The sequence below is a fragment of the Meleagris gallopavo genome, chromosome 1 (assembly GCF_000146605.3).
Source record: "Meleagris gallopavo isolate NT-WF06-2002-E0010 breed Aviagen turkey brand Nicholas breeding stock chromosome 1, Turkey_5.1, whole genome shotgun sequence".
NCBI classification, from domain to species: domain Eukaryota; kingdom Metazoa; phylum Chordata; class Aves; order Galliformes; family Phasianidae; genus Meleagris; species Meleagris gallopavo.
The window spans coordinates 51,160,372-51,181,839 of NC_015011.2; the positions used below are offsets into that span (position 1 = coordinate 51,160,372).

At 37.1% G+C, this 21,468-nt stretch overlaps 1 protein-coding gene across 1 annotated transcript in view; it reads left to right on the forward strand.

Moving 5' to 3' along the window:
- The window catches only part of SLC41A2 (solute carrier family 41 member 2), a 42,852-nt gene extending 24,554 nt beyond the window's left edge, over positions 1–18,298 (forward strand). The window contains exons 8-10 of the mRNA XM_003202371.3: positions 3,520–3,651; positions 5,711–5,859; positions 16,083–18,298. Of these exons, the coding sequence (XP_003202419.1) occupies positions 3,520–3,651; positions 5,711–5,859; positions 16,083–16,268 (467 nt within the window). The 3' untranslated portion in view covers positions 16,269–18,298. The remainder of the gene's footprint in view (positions 1–3,519; positions 3,652–5,710; positions 5,860–16,082) is intronic.
- The last annotated feature ends 3,170 nt before the right edge of the window (positions 18,299–21,468 follow it).

Below are 21,468 nucleotides of genomic sequence, written 5' to 3' on the forward strand. Positions count from 1 at the left end.
GGCCTTTTTCCACATAATGATTAGTAGAATCATGTCCAGAGGCATATTCACAAATTCATGACATGGTTTTGGCTCTACTTTAAATACGGTTTTGTGTGCTTGTTATGCGAAAAAAGAGCTGTGAAAAAAATTCAGAAGTATTTATTCTTGCTTAGCCCTTGACTGATTCAATAAAATGATGAGGCCTTCAATTTTCTTTTAACGTTGTAAGACAGCATAACAACCTTCACACTTTAGCAGGCAATGTCTATTCTTAGGGGAAGTACAAAGTAGCACCTTGTATTCAAGCTATCCTGAATGCAAATACAGGATTTTACTTTTCAAAGCAATTATTTTCCTCTGTGATACGGTTCTCATGAGAATGAAAAGAAGCTAAGGAAGTTAGTCTTTGTTATGAATTATGTGCTATGATGATTACAATACTATTTTCCAGAAAATAAATTTTCTCAATTAAATATTCTTGGAAATGGCCTATAGGTACATCTGAAAAGATTTTCATAACATGAGCAGCTACTGTGTACATTACAGTTTTATGCATTCAGAGATGCTCAGAAGCTATCAATTGTGTGTATTGACATTTTGTCAACCTACACAGTTTTATCTGTTTTTTTTTTGCTTCTTGTAGGGATCTGATTAATCTGATATTGCTGAGATAATTTCACATGCATAGTAACTGCCTGAATAAAAGCCCTGAATATCTCTGTATATAGTGAAGTGATTCATTTAATGCAAGCACAGCTTTATTCAGGTCATTCTTTGACCAGCAGAATAATGAAACCTCATTCTGTGTTGATTTATATCTTGTGTTTTTAGAGCACCCTTCTAGCCAGTGTTCTGACGCCTCATGTCCTTGCAGTACCTATTTCTCACAACACTCTCTGTTCTCCCTTTGCTTTTGACATCGTCATTTATCTTCTGTATCACTTAACTGCCAGCTGAACAAGAGGCATCGTGCCTCACTCCAAGCTGTGTGCTGACTGTGCAGCTGGCACGCCTATGCTGAGAAATACACAGCTTGTATTACTACCTTGACTCACTTAGGACATGGATTTGAATCTTTATTTACCTCGGATTAGCCATGCTTTCATTTTGGTTAGCCTTTGTACTTGGAGACAGTTGTTATTTATAGAAAGCCTTTTGTCAGATGTGGTTGAAATTGGCCCAAATGTTCACAAATAGTTAGGAGGAAGAGTGGTTGGACAGAACTAAAGGATGGTATGACTGCTGTCCATCATCATATACTGTTAGTTGGTTGAGACTGAGCAGGAACCATGGGTTCTAGAAGTTTTTTATACTGCACCTGCATAAAGCACATAAGGTTATTTGAGAGCTATCAGTGGTGTATCCTGTGAGGTTCTCTGAGTTTAAAAATATCCCTATAACACTGATGTTAGATTATTGAGACTCAGACCATAAGTGATCTGAAATCTACATACCCAATAGGGTTTGGGAATTGCTTTTGCTAAATTATTGTTATAAAACTATTTGGGATGAATAGCTATCCATCAAACATTTGACAGCCAATCTCATACTTTCTCTCGTGCATTAGTCTACATCCCTGTTACATAGCCAGATATATTATCATTTCAAATGGTTGAATTTCCATTTTCCTTGATTGTTTTCTCTCAGTTTCTTCTGTTGTTAATGAGGGAAAGATGTCCAGATAATCCATCATATTTCTGTTTGTCGGAATTTGTTACAGCAGATGATTATCAATCACAAGAGGAAATTGCCTACATCCTTGGAAATACTTGAAGTCAGTTTTTTGTGCCAACATCATATATAGTTTCATTGCTACAAGCCTCAAAACATACCTTGGAAGATAGCTCTATTTTCTTTTATCTTTTATTTCTTCTTACAATGCTTTAAAAGATGGGGATAGCGAGAGAAGAGGTACCTAATTGAATATATCAGTTGTTGCAGTTTCTAGCCTGCCTGCAATTACCCAGATAGCTTTTATCCCCTCTTTTTAAAGCAGAAACTTTCTTATTTTCTCATCATATAGCATCATCCTGAGCTTTGTAGCTTTATTTAAATGCAGTTTTACATGACAGTTTTTTCTGTAGTTCAGTCACAGAAATTATCTGATCCCCATCCAAATGTAGTGCACTGATCCTTCATTTAACTTCTGTCTTCCTTTTCTCACCTTATTCTCATGAGTCAGAAGTATCAGAATAATTGTTCTTATTCAAAAAATAGACTTTGGGCTCTACTTAGATCATTTTTTATCTTGTTCAAATCCCCTTTATCGTTTATATACATCCCTTATTTTACCTCAGTTTCTGTAGTTTGCTGAAAAAAATATCTGTTACTGTAATTTTCTTTGCAAAGGCTGAATAAACATTCACATTTTTTCCCTGTACCTCCTGGCTGGAAAGAGGCAGGTAGGTTTGATAAACTGTCCTTTCTGCAAACTCTTTGACTACTTTCTAATTCCTTATTTCCTGATTTTTATTTGAAGCCTTTTGTTTAGAAGTTTTACTCCTTTGTTAGATTCTAGCAAAAATCATCTTTAAGATGCGGTGAGGCAGAAAATTTTCTTTAAGTTCTTAGGATCAGGTCTTTGTCCTAAACACATTATGGTCCCCAAAGAGATTTGGCAGATGGGTTCTTCTGGTGATGACAGACCAAAGCCCCAAGATTCAGATATACAAATTAGTTCAACTACAATAACCAAGGGCTTTCTCCTGCTTAATCACGAACAAGATATGCATGACTTCTACCTAATCATATCTTCTCAGATCTATAAAGCATATGGGGAAAAAAAAAAAAGGCATATGTTTGATATGCAAGCAGGCAACTTACAAGTGTAATAGTTAATGGAGTTTTATGCTAGTGCCACTCCATTCTGTAACATAGCTATATCAAGTTGGTTTAATTTTCATTTCATTGAGATGAAATTTGTTACACAGCAGTCTTTTCTCCTAATGGAAATCATATCAACAGCTGTCACAGAGAAGATATATGGCAAAGGGGAATGGATAAATATCTCTTGAATTCCTTTTCATCCCTATGTGTGTGAAGTCTGCATTTGTATTTGTGGTAATGAGTGCATCAGCTCTGCCTTATTTATACACGTCAGCAGTATCGACCTAGGAAAGTCATCCAGCAGTGTAGTACTTCTGTTATTCCAAGGGGGATTGCCAAATAACAAGGAGCCTTACAATGGAGCTTCACCTATGCAAAAGTAGCAGGTTGCATGCCTTGGAGGAATTTTTTGCATTTACTCCAAATTAAAACTCATCACAATATTTCCAAACTTCCAATTGGAATATTCCAGATAACCAAATTTTCAGTGATACAGTAAACCAAATCTAAGTTTGACTATATTAGAGATTGGTGGTAGCCTGTCTGTAGCACACATATTCTGAAGATGTTTCACTTTTTTGACTTTCATGTTTAGGGGACTGTGGTAAACAGAGAGGAGGTTGGGAATTTTTACAAATTTTACTTACTAATGGGGAAAAAAAAAAAAAGTTGAAAATGTACCAGTTTTTATACCAATATTTTGTATTTCAGGTATTGGTGGTAATCTAGTAGCTATTCAAGCTAGCAGAATTTCTACCTACCTCCATTTGCATAGCATTCCTGGAGAGCTGCCAGAAGAAGCCAAGGGTTGCTATTATCCATGCAGAACCTATTATGGTACAGGTATGTATTAGTCACTTTATTGTTAAAACTAGTGTCTTATATTTCCTCTTTTTCTCCCTGTATGACTGTAACCCCAGTGAGAGACTCAAATGCAATTCAAAAGCAGTAAAGGACTGGCAGTTTCCATTGCCTGCAGCTATTTACACATAAGAACCACAAGCAACAGCTTGCAGGAGGTGGTGCATACAGAGCATCAGGGAGAAAAGTGTAACTCTGGCTGGCATCAAAGACAGAGACCAATCAGGCAGGACACTGACGATACCCACTTAGAAGAATTTTTGTCTTTTCTTGTTTCCCTTCCAGCCTTTGTCATTTAACTCCAGAGTTTAAATCAGTCTTCAAATTTTTTTTGTAGCATCATTGCTAATCTAGTCTCTATTTTCATTCCTCATTTGCCATTTTCTTTCCAAATGCTTCCTCTGCAGCTCGTTTCTTCCCTATACTTCCCCCTTTCCTAATAATGTAGTAACTGTAGAGAAATTTCACATTTAATTGCATGTATTACAATGTAATATTTATGAAATGCATTGGGACAGATGTGAAAATAGTGTGGAATTTTTAGACGTATGAGATACTTTTGAAGATGGCTTGAATATGGTATCCAAGACATCCTCTTTGCTAGGAAGGCTCTAGGAGGTCACTGGAGCTCCAAAAAAGTAGACGATATTACTTAAGTACAAAACACAAATGGATGAAATGCACTGATTGAAAACACACAGCTTGCCCTTTCTTCTGGAAGAGCTTTGCTTGACTTTGCTAGCGTACATTAGGGATGACATCCCCTCCTCCTCCCTCTCCCCCCCAGTGTGGAAAACTTCAAGGATTGTTTTTAGTGGAAAATAATACATGCTGTTCCACAATAGCCAATGCTGTGGAATGCCAAAACTTCTTCCCATATTAACATCAATAAGAATAATAGAATCGTAGAATCATTCAGGTTGGAAGAGACCTTAAAGATCATCAAGTCCAACCACAACCTTAACCATACTACCATAACTCTAACACTAGATCATGTCCCTGAGTACCACATCCAAACGATTTTTAAACACATCCAGGATGGTGACTCAACCACCTCCCTGGGAAGCCTATTCCAGTGCTTAACAACCCTTTCTGTAAAGAAGTTTTTCCTGATAGCCAACCTAAACTTACCCTGGTGCAACTTAAGGCCATTTCCCCTCATCCTGTCACCTGTCACCAGTGAGAAGAGACCAACACCACTCTGCTGTAAGCATCTTTCAGGTGTTGGAAGAGATCAATAAGGTCTCCCCTCACCCTCCTTTTCCCCAGACTAAACAGCCCAAGATCCTTCATAGGGCATATGCCTCCTTATAGGGCATATTCTCCAAGCCCTTCACAAGCCTTGTTGCCCTTCTTTGGACCTGCTTCAGCACCTCAATGTCCTTTCTGAACTGAGGTGCCCAAAACTGAACACAGTACTCGAGGTGAAGTCTCACCAGTGCCAAGTGCAGGGGCAGGATTTCTTCCCTAGTCGTGCTCACCATGTCAGGATGCCATTGGCCTTCTTGGCCACCTGGGCACATTGCTGGCTCATATTCAGCCGACTGTCCATCAGTACACCAAGGTCCCTTTCCATCAGGCAGCTTCCAGCCACTCCTGCCCTAGCCTGCAGGGTTGCCTGGGGTTGTTGTGACCAAAATGCAGGACCTGACACTTGGCCTTATTGAAACTCATACAGTTTGCCTTGGCCCATTGATCCAGTCTATCCAGGTCCCTTTGTAATGCCTTTCTACCCTCTGGCAAATCAACACTCCCTCCCAACTTGGTGTCACCTGCAAACTTACTGAGGGTGCACTCGATCCCCTCATCAAGATCATTAATAAAATGTTAACAGAAGCAGCCCCAGTACCAAGCCCTGGGGGACACTGCTTGTGACCAACTGGATTTAACTCCACTGACCACAACTCTTTGGGCCCAGCCATCCAGACAGTGTTTCATCTAGCAGAGCATACACCCATCCAAACTGTGGGCAAAGAATATGGTATAGAAATTGAAAAGCTTAACTGAATTTTGTTTTTTGATTTATTTTTTTTAATTGTAGGAGTAAATAACAAATCAGCCCAAGTCCTGCTTCTTCTGGTGATTCCTGGTCATCTAATTTTCTTGTACACTATTCATTTAATGAAAAGTGGCCACACTTCCTTAACTCCAATCTTCATAGCAGTATATTTGTTTGCAGCTCTGCTACAGGTAAGAAAAAATACACTTTGAAATATTCACATACATAAAATTAAGTTCTTGAAGAAAATCATATATTATCTGAATTCTGAAATGTCATGAATAAGTGAAAGAGGAGATGTGTTATTACAGGCTTTCAGCACAGTTACAAAGCAACTAATTATCTCCACATGCATATAGCTTGTAGACATGTATCCGTATCGTAAGTGCTTTTCAGAAGATACTTGACTACATTACTTCCCAGTCATGCATTTTGTACTCTTTTGTGTGCTTCTTAGCACCATAGCATCTAAAACCCCCCTCATTTTAATCAACTGAAGGGGAAACGTAGAGATGGAAAAGCAGTATTTATGAATAAAGAATACATTAAGAAAACTCTCAGAGAAATTTCCCACAGTGGTTTCTCAAAATGGTTCAGGGTCCTGTTTTAGTGCAGTTAAAAAGGTAGTAGATTGGACTGCTATCACTTGGTGAAATTTTAGTTAAAGTTGAAATTAGTGTAACAAGGATCAGTGTACAAGAAATTGTAATTGCATAATTGTCAAACATTGTTACATTATTTTATGGGCTACTACCTAGTGGTCTATCCAGACCTCAGCAGTGGTGGTTTTTGAAGGATGTCTTCTGAAATATTAATGTCTTAAAGTGAAACAGTTTCTCCTAGAAATCAGTAGTGTAAAATGAAGTGTTTTTTACTGAATCCTCAGCCATTTTTAGCTAAAATTTGGCTGACTTAACTGGAACGTTTCATTGTACTTTAAAAAAGTAACAAGATGTTCACATTACACAATCAAAATATAGTGGAAATATCCATATGTTCAATATATGTTGATTGCTTCTAAAGTGTGACCAACTTAGTTTTAAAATACTAACAGCATTATCACCAATAAGTTCTCGAGATAGTAATGATTTTAATATTCAAAGTTGTCTGTGTTTATTTATCCCTACTCCAATAACAATAGGTCTTGAAGATTGCTACTATTTTAATTTTATATGAGAATTTTATACTCTTTTTGTACAGTGTTACTTTAAAAGTTCCACATTTTGCGTGTAAGAGTGTCATAGTAAAAATTATAAGACTGAAGTGTGATATCAGCCATTAACAGATTTCAAAGACTTGAAATGGGAGTCAAGCTCAAGACAAATCCATATGAAATCCATATGGTCCTCCTGTACACAGATCTACAGTCATAATATGTTCAGGGCTACAAACCTTTTCTTCTGAAGCAAAAGAGGGTAAGATGAGAGAAATGGGGAAATTCCAAGTTGAGGCATTAGGGCAGGGCTTTCAGATCACATGGTTGTTCAAGACAAGTACTGGAACAAATACATGTGCAGAGTTAATTTTTGTGAATTTAGGGCCTGATCAGAGTATTCAGTTTCAGAGTCACGTATCTCCTTTGAAGTCTATAAGGCCACATCTAATTTTCTAAATTTTTCATGTAGAAAAGCAGATATACAACTTCTTCTTTTCCCCCCTATTGCTTTAATAGATTATTTTCCCTTCTTTACCTTCTGTCTTTAGCTGTGGCAGGCAGTTTGAGATTAGAAACCAAGTAATGGTACTGCACATTGTAAATTCTTATGGGTCTTGACAGATTTACAATTTGGAACCCCATGTTTTTTGACACCTTCTATGTAACTAGATTCTTTTCCCTATTTTCATTATTGTAACATTTTTCTAGTAGTGGTTATTGTGGTTCTGCATACCTACGATTACAGCAGATGTAAAATTTTCAGAGAGCACATTCTTGCATTAACCCTTACATTTGAAATTATTTAATTTACTTCTCAGCCTGATGAGCTTCCCTGCTGGAATTGTATGATTGTACATTACTCAGTGCTCAAGGAAAATAATTATTTGTAGTCAGACTTGACATATTTTAGAGTGAACTAAAATAGATTTTTAATTAGCTTCAAGATCTGTGTTTTATTTCTGATGTTTAAAATGGAGACAAAGAGGGTTAGAAAATGACGAAAGTAGAAGTGTTATAGTAAGCTGGAATAAATTAAGGAAAATTTAACATAAATATAAAAGTAATGATTAAAGCTTTTTATCTGTTGCTCAGTTTGTTATTCCACATTGTCTGCAGTAAATTCATAATGTAAGTATGAATTTGTCTATGTGGCATTTTAACAAGAGTTTTCCAGGTTAACTGTAAACTTCAGAATACTTCCCAAAATGATAAAACAGAATTTATTTGCACTGCTCTATAAAGTTATATAACTCCAATACCAAGCACTGTCTTTAGTCTGTTCTTACCCGTATTCAGATACTCTGTCTCCTGAATGTCATGTAAAGGAGATATTTATGGTAAATAACTTCTTATTATGACATGCAATTAGCAATGGTATGATTAGTTATTATTAACCCCAAATAGACTTTGTACTAAAACAAAGTACAGATTCACTGAATATGCAGTTGTTTCTAAAAAACTTTAAAGTGAGATATTTTAAATAATAGGAGTAGCCAGGATTGTGATCTGCAATTTTTCTATCTGCTTCCCTCCAAACAAAACAGTTCAGGGTTTCCAGATGTAAGAAAACCCAGAAACTGTTTTAGTTTGTTTTTATTTAATTTTCCTAACTTTAACAGCACAATTTTTTTTCCCGTAAGAAATGCATATTCTTGGAATAAATTTATAATTTGGTTCTATTGAAATCCAAGGCAAAAATTTCTTTAGTTTCAGTGAGACTAGAGCTTCATAAGCATGGAGAAAACTGCACACATATTTATATTAATCTCATTTGAAATTCTGTGTTTGAGATTTTCATGCTTGACTCTGGTACGTGTTTATGAATGGCAGCACCAGGAAAGAGAAAGAAAAATATTTTGAGGAACATTGCCTATGTGCAAGAAATCCATAGGTATGTAGGGTACTTCACATAATACAGCATAGAGCAGCTGGGCAAGACATTGTGCACCACTGAAACTAGTATATTGATTTGAAATGAGGGTTAAATTTAATGAGTGGTATAAAAAAATACAGCAGTATGCTGCGTGACATTACAATCTGGTTTGGACCAACAAAGATATATTAATTAAAAAAAACTGTCCTCCTCCTCTATCTTGCAAGGCCTCAAGTATTTTTTAATTGTATAAAGCTCTGCACTAAGCAAGGTTTCAGCTTCTTTCTTGTCAACCTGCAGCAGAATGAGAGCAGCTCTGGAACTGCCATCAGTCCTGGCACACTGCTCTGAGCACTCAAAGGCAGCCTCTGTTCTTAATGTTCTCACTGAGCCAGTAAAACGCCCTCTGAGGAATTTTCACACCTCTAACCAAATCTGAGCACACAGCTACATTAAATACTCGGAGAATAAACAAACAATAGGAGCTTCCCTGAGCTATTACCAAGCAAATTAGTAATTCTAAAATGTGGCTGTCCTTATGCAATAAAGATCAGGTGTCTGCTCCTGGGAAGAAACCTCTGCAGTGCCTTAAGAGGTGTTTGGGCAATAGAAAATCAACAATTCAGCAACGCACGTGGTGACTTTCTGTTCACATTAGAAATGTTTTGGACTTCTCGATAGCCCGAGGGTTCTAATTACAGTGCAAGCCTCTTCAATGCAAAAAAGTAAATCATGGAATATTGTATAACATGGTGGAAAGCACAGCAATAATAGTGGGGTGGCACAATCCTAGGCTGCAGCAAACGTGAACAAGCCAAAATGCAGCAGCTGTGGACACAGAAACAAAAGGGACAGAAGAAAAAACAAAACAAAACAAAACAAAACAAAACAAAACAAAACAAAACAAAAAACCTGCTTCCCTTTGGAATGCTTCCAGAAGGCAGGAACATCCAGCGAGATACCCTTGCCTCCCCCATCAACCCCTAAATGTGGTCTGGGAAGGGGTGGATCCTGGTCACTCAGGTGCATTGTTTGCACCTGAGATCGCCTGGGTTGGCCCTGCCTTTCCACCAGGTGCTCAATCACTGCTTCAGGCTACAGAGTATACTGTACATTATACATAAATAAGGAAGATTATGTTTATAGAGAAAATGTTGCATTTTAAAAATTACTTTTTCTGATAGGAAAAGCTACTTCCAAAGTGTAGAGGATATAACTGCTAGGAAGACTTAATGATTCAAGGCAGTATGGAAACTAAGGCCCAAACCTGGACAGTTCTGCCCTTTCAATGGTTTTTCACTGCAGCGTGAGAAACAGACTTGTCAGATTCATTGGGATCTGAATGTGGACATCACTAGCTCTGTCACCTCCAGGGGCGTTGCTGGCTGTGGCAGAAGGCTCCTACAATGTCATCAGCAGGGATATATCATTTTTGCCTCTGTGATGTTGTGTAGGTAGGATAATGCACTGAGGTGTGCTACAGCTACTGTAGGCTGAGCATACCTGAAGGCTTAATGGTCTGGGTTGTACTCCTAATTCAGACTGGCAAACAGCCTGAAGTTAGGACTGCCTTGATCACAGAATGTCTGACAGAACTACTGAGAAAGCAAGAAGACTCTCTGTGGAATTTGGATTTAAACTTGGAAACAATAATTTAAAAAATAAAAGTTAATTCACAATTACACTGATACAACTATATTGATTTAGAAACACCTTCAGCTAAAATGGTACAGTCTTTATTTACTTAAATGAGGCGTTAGTCTTACATAATTTATGCTCAGATACCATAGAGTTGTGCACTTCAGACAGAAAGCAAGTAATTATACATATTGCCTGCATACATGCAGTATAAAGGTTTTATGCTAGGAACTGAATGAGCATAACTGAATGAGTGTTACCAGAATCTTTAGTTTGCAGATAGGCTTCTGTCCTTGCTCCCAATAGATTAGCTGCAGTTAGAGGGAAGCAATACAAAACTGAACTGAATTTAAGTCTCATGGCAATTTTCTTAAGCTTTGTATCATAGATTGTCTAAGAAATGGCAAAGAGCAACCATTTCTGATAGTTGATGTTGACACTCTCTTTCTTCAGCCCATTCTTCTCATTCTTTCTTGTCCTACTCTTCTGTCCTTAGAATGATATGTGGCAGGACATGTCCACACCTGACCACAGTCCACCTTGGAAACACAAGACCACCATCATTGACAGTGTAATGCCAGTCTTCTGTGTAAGGCTGAAAAAAGAATGTCAGACACAGACATATGTGTTGCCTTTTCTTGACCTCAATATGGTGGCAGTAGTTTCTAAAAGACTGTTGGAGTTTATAATGTCTTAATTGGCTGCATCGGGAGTTTCCAAATTTCATTAGCCAAAGTCCTAAATCAGCTTGGAAACTGATTAAACTGGTGAGAGTTTTGTGTACAGACGTGCCAAAACTCCTTGCTATATCTGTTTATGTGCTTGGATAGAGTCCAGAAGGACAGAAGGCTAGTGAAGTGTGTTTGTTATTGATGAGTGTTATTGGAGAAGCAAGACGTTGTCTAATGAGTGGGCTGGACCTTCTTAAAGGTATCTATCTTTGTACCAAAGAAATTAAATCAGTGGTTCCAAATCACAAGATAATTAAAATACCAATAGTAAGAGAGAACTATGGGGATTTTTACAGCCAGACACTGAAGGAAGTGATTGCTTGTTTGGAGAAGATAGATACTGAGTTGTTTCCCTGGGTGTGTTACCTATGTAGACCCTGCTCAGCCTACAGAATTTTGGCTATAGACCACGGAGATTCAGCAAGTAAGTTCAGTGTAAATCTATTGAGTGCTTTACAGTTACTTCTTAGTTTTGAATTAAGATATCCAAAGGTATTTAAAATCTGAGAAATGTGTGATTTCATCATTAACTTAATGAAGAGTCAAAACCACTAAAAACCTAAACCATAATTCAGATGAGAATGATGTCAGTCAGGACACATTTAGAGATCCTTAAGTGAAGGTTTTCAGTAATAATTATGCAGGGTCTGCTCTAAAAGAAATATCTCATATTTTTTGATGTTGTCACATGATGTCAGAGGCGGATGTTGGTGGGACAGCAGTAGAGGCAGAGCCTTCCATCAGTATTCCATTATGTTTTGTTGCTGTGCAACAGATGGCAGCGTAGGGGCAGTCTGACAGACTGGCACCTGACATGGAAATGTGTATGAAGCAAAAGTGTGTTACTGAGTTCATCTACGTGAAAAAAAATGGCACCCATTGACATCCACTGATGTTTGCTAAACATTTATGGAGACCAAACAGTGGATGTACTTAGGCTGTAGATGTGTTTCAATAGTAGTGGTGGTGGTTTACCTCCACTGATGCAGACTGTTACAAGCACAGCATACATATAGGATTTTGGTGAAAATGCGCAGCTAGTGGTGGTGTCTGTGTTTAAAAACAGTTATTGTTAGCTGAGTATTTGCTCTATCAAATAGTGTTGTTGTGTTCTTCGTTCCTGTTGAATTTTCCATGGAAATAAATAGGAGGCATTACTTTTGGAGCAACCCATGTAAATAGCTACTTCGTTAGTTTTTACCTTCCTTAAACCACAGGGTTACCTCATTCTTCAGTCCTGAAAAATTCCTATGCTACTGTTTCATAATTCTACCTTTTTTTTTTCCTTTCAAAAAGCACTTCATTGTTCTCTTCATATTAAATAGATGTGAACTAATATTTTAAACTAAAACAACAGTTCTGCATACATTTTCAAGCATTTCTTCTCACTTTCCTACAGCATTTTATGGTTTTTTTATGGCTTTTCTGTACTGATGACATCTTTGTTTTTTCCCTCAAGAACAGTTGCCTTTCAGCTTGAGCTATGAAGGCTTATTTGTAAAATGAGAGCAGAGTAGAAGTAAGCTGTACTTATACTACTATGCCATATGTGTGAATTTGCTGAAATGAGTATAGGTCACTGACAAATCCCTGCAAATGAAAAGTGCTTTGCCACTAAACTGTCTTAAAATGTCTCTTACGTAACTTTCCACCTGTGCCTAAGAAATCTTTCCTTTTTATTAGTCTTTGTTCTCCTTTACACTTCTTCTCCTTTTATTTCACTTGTTAGATCTTTGCAAGTGACTTTTCTTATCACTTGAAATGCAAGAATTCTCTTACTTTCAAAAAAAGTCAGCAAACTCATAATAGAACTTTTGCTTATTTTTTGCCAAAAATTTGACAAAATTTGTGGATTGATGACTTTGATTTCCGCCTCTTAACACTGATTGGAAGCAAAATCTCATTAAAGATTTAAGTTACATTGATTGACTTCTATCTTTCAACAACTACTACTGTGGCCATATATTTCTTACCGACTACTTACCATTTCCAAAAACAGATCTATATAATTCCTAAAAGTTAGTGAGCTTCTAGGTGTGCAAATAATATACTAACACTAATAGCATTATTTATTCCTTCCTCCAAATAAAGGCTGATAGACTGCAGTCTCATAACTTACCCTGTAAGTGCTGTGTCTCAACCCCCATCATCTACCGTTACGGTCATCAGTTGACACAATATCATCTTATAACTTTTTTCCTATTACAGGTTTCTTGTAATTTGTGTCGTGTGTTATATACCCATAAGCTAATATGCCAAAAATAAATTATTTGGGAAGGTTCACAAAACTTAATTTCCAAACTATTTCAACATCTTCATCAATGACCTTGATGAGGGGATAGTGGCCACCCTCAGCAAGTTTGCTGATGATACGAAGTTGGGAGGATTGGCTGACACACCTGAAGGCTGTGCTGCCATTCAGCGAGACCTGGACAGGCTGGAGAGCTGGGCAGTAAGAAACCAGATGAGGTTCAACAAAAGCAAGTGTAGGGTCTTACACCTAGGGAGGAATAATTGCATGCACCAATACAGGCTGGGGGATGAGCTGCTGGAGAGGAGCTCTGCAGAGAGGGACCTGGGCGTCCTGGTGGACGACAGGTTGGCCATGAGCCAGCAGTGTGCCTTGTGGCCAAGAAGGCCAATGGCATTCTGGGGTGCATTAAAAAGAGCGTGTCCAGCAGGTCGAGGGAGGTGATCCTCCCCCTCTACTCTGCCCTGGTAAGGCCTCATCTGGAGTACTGTGTCCAGTTCTGGGCTCCCCAGTACAAAAAAGACAGGGATCTCTTGGAAAGAGTCCAGCGGAGGGCCACAAAGATGGTGAAGGGCCTGGAGCATCTCCCCTATGAAGAAAGGCTAAGTGAACTGGGTCTGTTTAGCCTTGAGAAAAGAAGACTGAGAGGGGACCTGATCCAGGTTTATAAATATCTGAGGTGTGGCGGCCATAGTGGTGAGGCCAGTCTCTTTTCAGTGGTTACGTGGAGACAGGACGAGGGGAAACGGATATAAGCTGCAGCACAAGGAAGTTTCGCACGAATGTGCGTAAGAACTTCTTCACGGTGAGGGTGACGGAGCACTGGAACAGGCTGCCCAGGGAGGTTGTGGAGTCTCCTTCTCTGGAGATAGTCAAGTCTCGCCTGGATGCCTACCTGTGCGACCTGGTGTAGGGAACCTGCTTTGGCGGGGGGTTGGTCTCGATGATCTCTAGAGGTCCCTTCCAACCCCTACAATTCTGTGATTCTGTGATTCTGTAACTACCTATTTTTCACAACAGTCAAAGTCAGTTGCTTTAGGGTCAAAAGTATATAGCCGAATGATAAGTTTTCATGTTATTACTTTTAAAATACATTTTAAATATACATTGCTATTTAAGTTGGATTGTGTATGTCATGTGTAAATGATTGTGAAATACGAGTTACTTTTTCAGTGAATGCTCTCATCTTCTAATAGAACACACAGTAGCAGAGCTATTGTAGCTGTGGGGCGCTACGGAGTATTGTGCGCATCCTGGAGGTGATGTTACTATGCAGTATCTTTCATAAACAGACCTCTTTTTGTCCGTGTTAGAAGAAGGAGCCGACTCAAAGAATCTGATAATCTTCCAAAGAAAACATCTGTTTTAAATATATTTGTTTGGATTCCAGTCAGCGTACCTAGGACTTGCATAATTAGCTTAGACTACAGAGTTTCTTTTTCAGAAGATATGTTTAGATAAATAAGCCATGCATTTTTCATTAAGCAAATATTCTTCCTTCTCCCTCCTCCCCCTTTTTTTGGTAATTAGAAGTTTGGGCTTGTGTTTTAAAATATACTTCTGCACAGCAAAGATGGAATATTTGAACTTTTTTATAAGTTTTTTTCTCTTTTTTGACATTTGTTTTACAGTATTTTGTATTATGGGGAATGTTTGGCAGATATCATTTCAGTATTTCATTTAACAAATGCATACATGTATACACATTTTCAATTCCAAGAATTGATAATTTATGGAACAAAATGTGAGTCTTCTACCTTATACTATTTTTGTTACTGTCCTTCTCTATGTACGTTGTATGACTTTTTGAAAATGAATTTGGTAATAACTTTTTAAGTTTAACCTTCTTAGAGATCTGATTAAGTAAAATGCATAAAATACATTTATCGCAGTTTAAGCAGCTCTTCAGAAGACACAAGAAATGGAAGCTCAGTTAGTGGTCTTCTCTCCATTCATCTTGTGCCATCTCACACCGCATGATTCCACTGAACCAGAATCTTTTACCATACAGCTGTGTAACCATTAAAAGAATTCATTTCTAAAACTGGGTTAATAATTATGCATACCTTTGATATCAAAACCTCTAGAATGTTCAGACATTCACGGTTGGGAATGAATCTTTGGGACAAATTCAGCCCGGAGTGACAGTTTCATAATATATATTGCAGGTGTGTCTCATACAGAAGGGCTGCACATGAAATTGGTATTTCACACACAGAAGTAGTGTGTAGGTCATTCTCGGTGTTACAAATAATCCAGATGGAGTTGTTCTTAATTTGACTCCATATTCTTTATACCATGTCTGATTTCATCGATGGTCTAGATTTGTGGAAACAAGAGCAATGCCTGTGTTGAGTGCTCTCATCTGGGTAACACCAGTCAGTTGTGTGTGATCTTGAAAGCCCATTTATGTCCTCACTGTACACAGAGTGATGTCATGTGTAGGAAATGCAATTGCACATTTGGTTGGTGTTCTTACGATTGTCAGAAATTCTCAAGCATAGACTGGATGAAGAATGCTACCAGTGACTCATTGTGTTCTTTCTGCCTGTGCACATGATTTTCTAGGAGAAGTTGGATAAATGTCTCTGTCCCCACAGTTAGGTAGTTTCAATCTAAAATTAATTCACTTTGTTTATATTTTTTCAAAAGCATTCATGTGCAGTATTGCTAAATTCTAGTATGCTGTTGTTTGTTGTCTCTTTTACAGTGTAATTCAAGTGAGAATAATACGGATTTTGATATTGATATTTGTTATTCCATAGGTGTTTACTCTGTTATGGATTGCTGACTGGATGGTGCACCACTTCTGGAAAAAGGGAAAGGATCCTGACAGTTTCTCTATCCCTTATCTTACTGCACTGGGAGACCTGCTTGGAACTGCCCTATTAGCCGTAGGTTTTCATTTTCTATGGCTCATAGGTGACAGAGATGGTGATGTTGGAGACTAATTATTTCAATGGATGCAATGACTTTTCCTGAAGTACTGAGACAAGCAATCATTCCACTTGATGGTCCTCAAAATGGTTGTTCCATTTGGTAAATCAAGTTGACGCAGATACAAAACAGCCTTAATCAGTTTGGTTTGGATTGGTAAAAAAGGATGGATCTAGGAGAAGACTTGAGGCCTTTAGACTGAAAACAAGGTGGATGGCTGCTAGTTGAAAACATCTGAGTAGACACAATGAAGGACACATCAACCCTTTATCAAGTTCTACATTTTTAAAAGAGCTGGTCTTTTAAAAGAACTGTTTCTTATCTGTTAGTGCAAACCAGAACAATCTCTTAATTTCTCATTCAGTGGTGACAAAGAGGGTAAAAAACAATCAGTAGCTTACCTTGTTTTTCTTCCCTAATACAAAGTGGGTATGTGTTCTCATCTTCCCACAGAAGTGGATCACAGATGAGTTCTCTTTCATAGACCTGATTAGCTGGTACGTTCTTATCTTGCAATTTCAATGCTGTAACTGACCACTGCAGACTTGATATCAATAATAACTGTTAGAGTGATTTGTACCCTGATTGTTAAAATGTTTTGTCACAAGCTTCATGTATGCTAATAGAATTATCATCATTTATAAAATCAGACACTTGAAAAGTGTCTGCAGGACTGAGCCTTTTTTCCTTCTGCTAAAAAAAGCAACCTAATTATTTTACTGATGTAATTTATTAGAAGAGTGTAGTGAAGAGAGAGAACGTGAGACTGACCTGATCAATAATAACGGATGAATTATTAAAACTCCTTGTGCTGGAAAGTGTCTTTTCATTTAGCAACTGAAAGAAATGTTGGACTAACTCATACTAACAGTGTTGTGATGACCAGTGTCCTGACTTGAAGGAAATATTTCGAGGTGTTGATTCAAACACAAATGCTTATCCCTGACTAAAACTTGGGGGGTAAAAGATTATGTTGCTATTTTAGGCACATAGGAAGTTACATAAACTTTTGAAATTCCAGAGCTGTCTACATCATCCACTTCCAAGCAGAAAACTCCATTCTTGCTAACAGGATTTCTGCTTTCAAGTTCTAGAAGTAATATTGTTCATAAGGAATGACTGCTTCTGAATGATTTATCTTATTTCTATACCACAGTATTTCAGATAATGCATTGATCATGGAGACTCTGGTTACCACTTAGAAAAAAGTACACTAATTGCTCTGGTTTATAATCTACTGGAAATTCCTCATGGCATTTGTTTTTTAAAGGCTACAGCATAAATCATAAATGCATAATGACATAACTCAGATTTTAAACGTTATTATCAAAAGTTTTTAATTTTGAGAATTAAATTAGACAACTAAATCCACCTATCAGTGTAAGCTGTAAATCTGTAAACATTAGTCCTGAAATTTATGGATATAGATTGTCCCTTTTAATTTGATGGACCGACTCAAATGAATTAAGTTAATTAAATGCATAAGTGGTAATGGGGCTTCTATAGATGTTGGTCGCCTTAAACTGTGTGGAAATTGGAAGTGTAATTCTGAAAATTAAACCAGCTATTCAGTGCCTAGACATGGATTTAGATGCCTGACTTAGCACTCTCATTTTAAAATTTTTATTTGAGCTTTTTCTTAGAGCTAAATGACATAGTTGTTTGAATGAATCATATGTATTATGTCTTTTATTATGTGAAAGATGAAATCTTTCTAACTTCAAGTTCTCTGACTTCTCCTAGTTTCTATTAATGTTATTTAAACTAGTTGTATGTAGCATTGCAGGAAATACTCCTATTAAATTGTTTAAAATGGACTAAATGTTAATTTTATTTATTTATTTTTTACTTATCTGTTTATTTTCATTCGTGACTGTTTGCTTTTGGTACAGACTTGGATGCAAGATTTTTTATTCTGATAGAACTGCCATCTGAGTTAACTAAATAAGTATTTCAAATGCTTTTCTCATTAGAGTTACTGGATTTTAAAGGCCTTTTAAAACAAATTGCAAGATTCTTGACAATTAAAATTTCTTGAGATGTTTGTGATCTGTGCTTTTATGATGCATGAGGCCACCATGGTGTTTGGCCATGGCAGGATCCTTACTGTGTTCAGTATTTTCACAGTAAATAAGCAACAACTGATGTTACAGTCTGCTGACAGACAGGTGAGTGATCAGACTGCAGAATTGGGAAAGAAATGTCAAATGGGACAAATTCAGTGAAATTTGAAAGGCAGAAATACACATCTTTAATAATCTATGTCCTGGAAAGGTTTTGATTCCTATGTGGAAGAGGCATCTAAAATTAAAGATGCAGGTTTGCTAACTCTTCTGCACAAATATTATGAAGAAGAAAAACCCTTATGACCAAGTTTTGGAGGGTGTATTACCCCATTGCACAATGACCACCTGGGAGAAGGCACAAAAAAGTTGTATCCAAGAGAATCTGTCATCTGCTCAAAAACCCTTAGATTAATTTTAACTCTGGTCAAGTCTACTTTGCTACAGTAGATCACTAATTTGATTTTTGTGCTTATCCTAGTAGGAGTCATTTTCTTTTCTGCACATGTGTAAGAAATGTTAATAACATTATATTCAAGACAGAATAACAAGTCCCTTTTGTATCATTTAGAGCACTCAATGGAAAGGTATATCCTGAGATGTTACTCCGTTTCTTCTTTTCAAAACAGCTATATTTTATAATCTTGCTGATAAAATGATCACTCTTTATACTAAAATGAATTAAATATTTTCCTCCCTTCTACCTGAAGAATATTCTTTCATATCTCCCTTAGTATTTTTTCTAGCCTAATTTGGGCTATTATTTATTTACATCTATTTGATTTTTATGTCAGCATGTAGCATTTTCTTTATTTTGCTCTTATTCATATTTCCTTATTCACCTCATTTAAGCTGCAATTCCTCTTAAAGCTCCTCCTGCAACTTCTTGTACCGTTCCTACTCTTCTGATGAGATAGACCAGCCAAAACTCCAGTTGCTTTGCCTTTATGAGCTACTGTCTGTTACCTGATGCTGAGTAATAAATAGCTGGAGTGCTCCTATGGAGTGGCCATTCCTACTGTCTGCTCTTATCTGCTTCAGAACTGTCCATATGGTAAACAGAAATAAGGGCAAGTTCTCTGAAAAGGGCATTGTTTGGCATTTTGAAGAATTTTGTAATCATCTCAACTGTTCTATGAGTGTGCTTGACAGGGGAAATTTTCATTTCTTGAACTACCACTTTTTAGAGTAGCCAGGATAGTTCCACAGCTAGATTATGCCATTGGACACAGGGCAGGGTGTGTGTTTTAACCTATTTAGATCAACATTTTGAGCTTTTCAGCATCACTGTACGTCTTCCATTAATCTGAGAGGTTTAAATTTGTGATCTTCTCTTTCATTCCAGTGTTTAATGCATTAATTTCTCTGGGGCTTTTAGAACGTTGATGATGGAAAAACTGGTGAGCAGCAAATTAATTGCAGTTCTTTTTATGATTTGCCAACTAAATTGGACTTTTCTTATACAAAAATTAAAATGGCATGAGGATTAAGGCTTATAAATGCAGTCTAGTTTGAAGAATCAGGCCACAAAATAAGGCCTATGATCTTAATGGATTTGCTATTTGACTTCAGTTCTGAGCATCATGCAAGTAATGCAGAATACACACATTAGGAAGCACTAGTGAAATAGAGTGTTTGAAATTCATTCTTATAGTAACATTACTATTGTAAAGTGGGTAGTCTCTTTAGTGAAACAGAAAATAGCAATAGAATATGCTAATTAAATTACAAACTGCTAAGAGAAGAGCACAATGATGCTCAAAAGCACTACTGAAGGTACCAGAAATCTCCAGTAGGATTTTTCTTTTCTTTTTGGCTAGGTTGTTCTGTGATCTCTAATCCATTCCTAACCAAGTCAGTCTATTCCTCTGTTGTCTTTTGGGTCATTGTTTTCCCATAGATACTCTACATCAGCTTTCAGTATATGAAGGCTGGGAGAAATAACTAGTAGAGGTGTGTTTTATCATTAAAGCATCATTCTCATACTTGCTACAGAAAGGGTTTGTGTTGAATTCAATGGAAATTTGATCATGTCATGCAAGATACTCTAGAAAATCCTGATTTAACAGATCACGAATAATACATAACTAAAGCTGAGAACCAAAATGTTTAATAAATATGTAAAATTACCATATTTTCTGTGGGTACCCAAGAGCAGTAGTGTATCTCTTGGTCATTCAGCATTGTCAGGCTTAGAGGACAGTGAGTTTCTCAAGTGGAAATAAAGCTGTACCCCCATTCTGGATGGGCTTTACTTTCTCTGCAGTTAAAAATTTAATTTGATTTCAACCCTGCTAGTTGTTAACACAATATGCAGGAGAGTTCATCATATGCTCTATTTACACTTCTATTTCTAAGCTCTAACCATTCCTGAAACTTGCTTCTTCTTTTATTTAACCAGCCTGTTAATGTGACTGAACATTCTTCAGATTGCTCTTTTGAGGGTTTGTTCCTCCACAAGACTTGATAAAAGTCTTGAGAGGCCCAGGAAGTGCTTTCTTTCAATAATTTTAAATCTTTTTACTAGTGAAGGAGATTACTGAATGAATTATTTGCTAGACATCTTTGGGAATGATCGACTTCTTAGTAGTGCCTTGAAATTTAATATCTGCAAGTTCTCTGATCTACATTACAGGTTTTAATGTGAACACGGGCTAAGAAAGATTTGTCAGTTTACTCATATTTTCTGGTGTCTACTGGTTTTGATTAATGAAGTTGTTGCCGTGTTCTGGCTGAAGTAGAACAGCAATCTAGTAATATCGACATTCTAAATGTTTTTCCAAAAATCATGATCAATAACACTTGTACAAAGTCAATTTATATTTCGAAAGCAATCATCCAGTAGGCTGCTTTCCTGAGAATCCTCTTGCTATGGCTGCCTTTACATCATGCATAGCTGTATTTTCCAATTTCAGTTTGAAGCAAATGTTTGTCCCTGTGTTGACACAACCAATTTTTTTTTCTCTCTCTTGGCATATCCAAAGTTCTGGAGTAATGTTAAATGTTTCATTTCAATCGTTCTGAGTACTAAGCCAATTTTTACTCAAAGTTTTACTAAGTGAAAATATAGACATGTCCTATTCATTCTAGTTCTAGAGAGATGGATGGTAGCTTTCACTTAGAACAGAAGTTTATCTCTGGAATTAGTTGA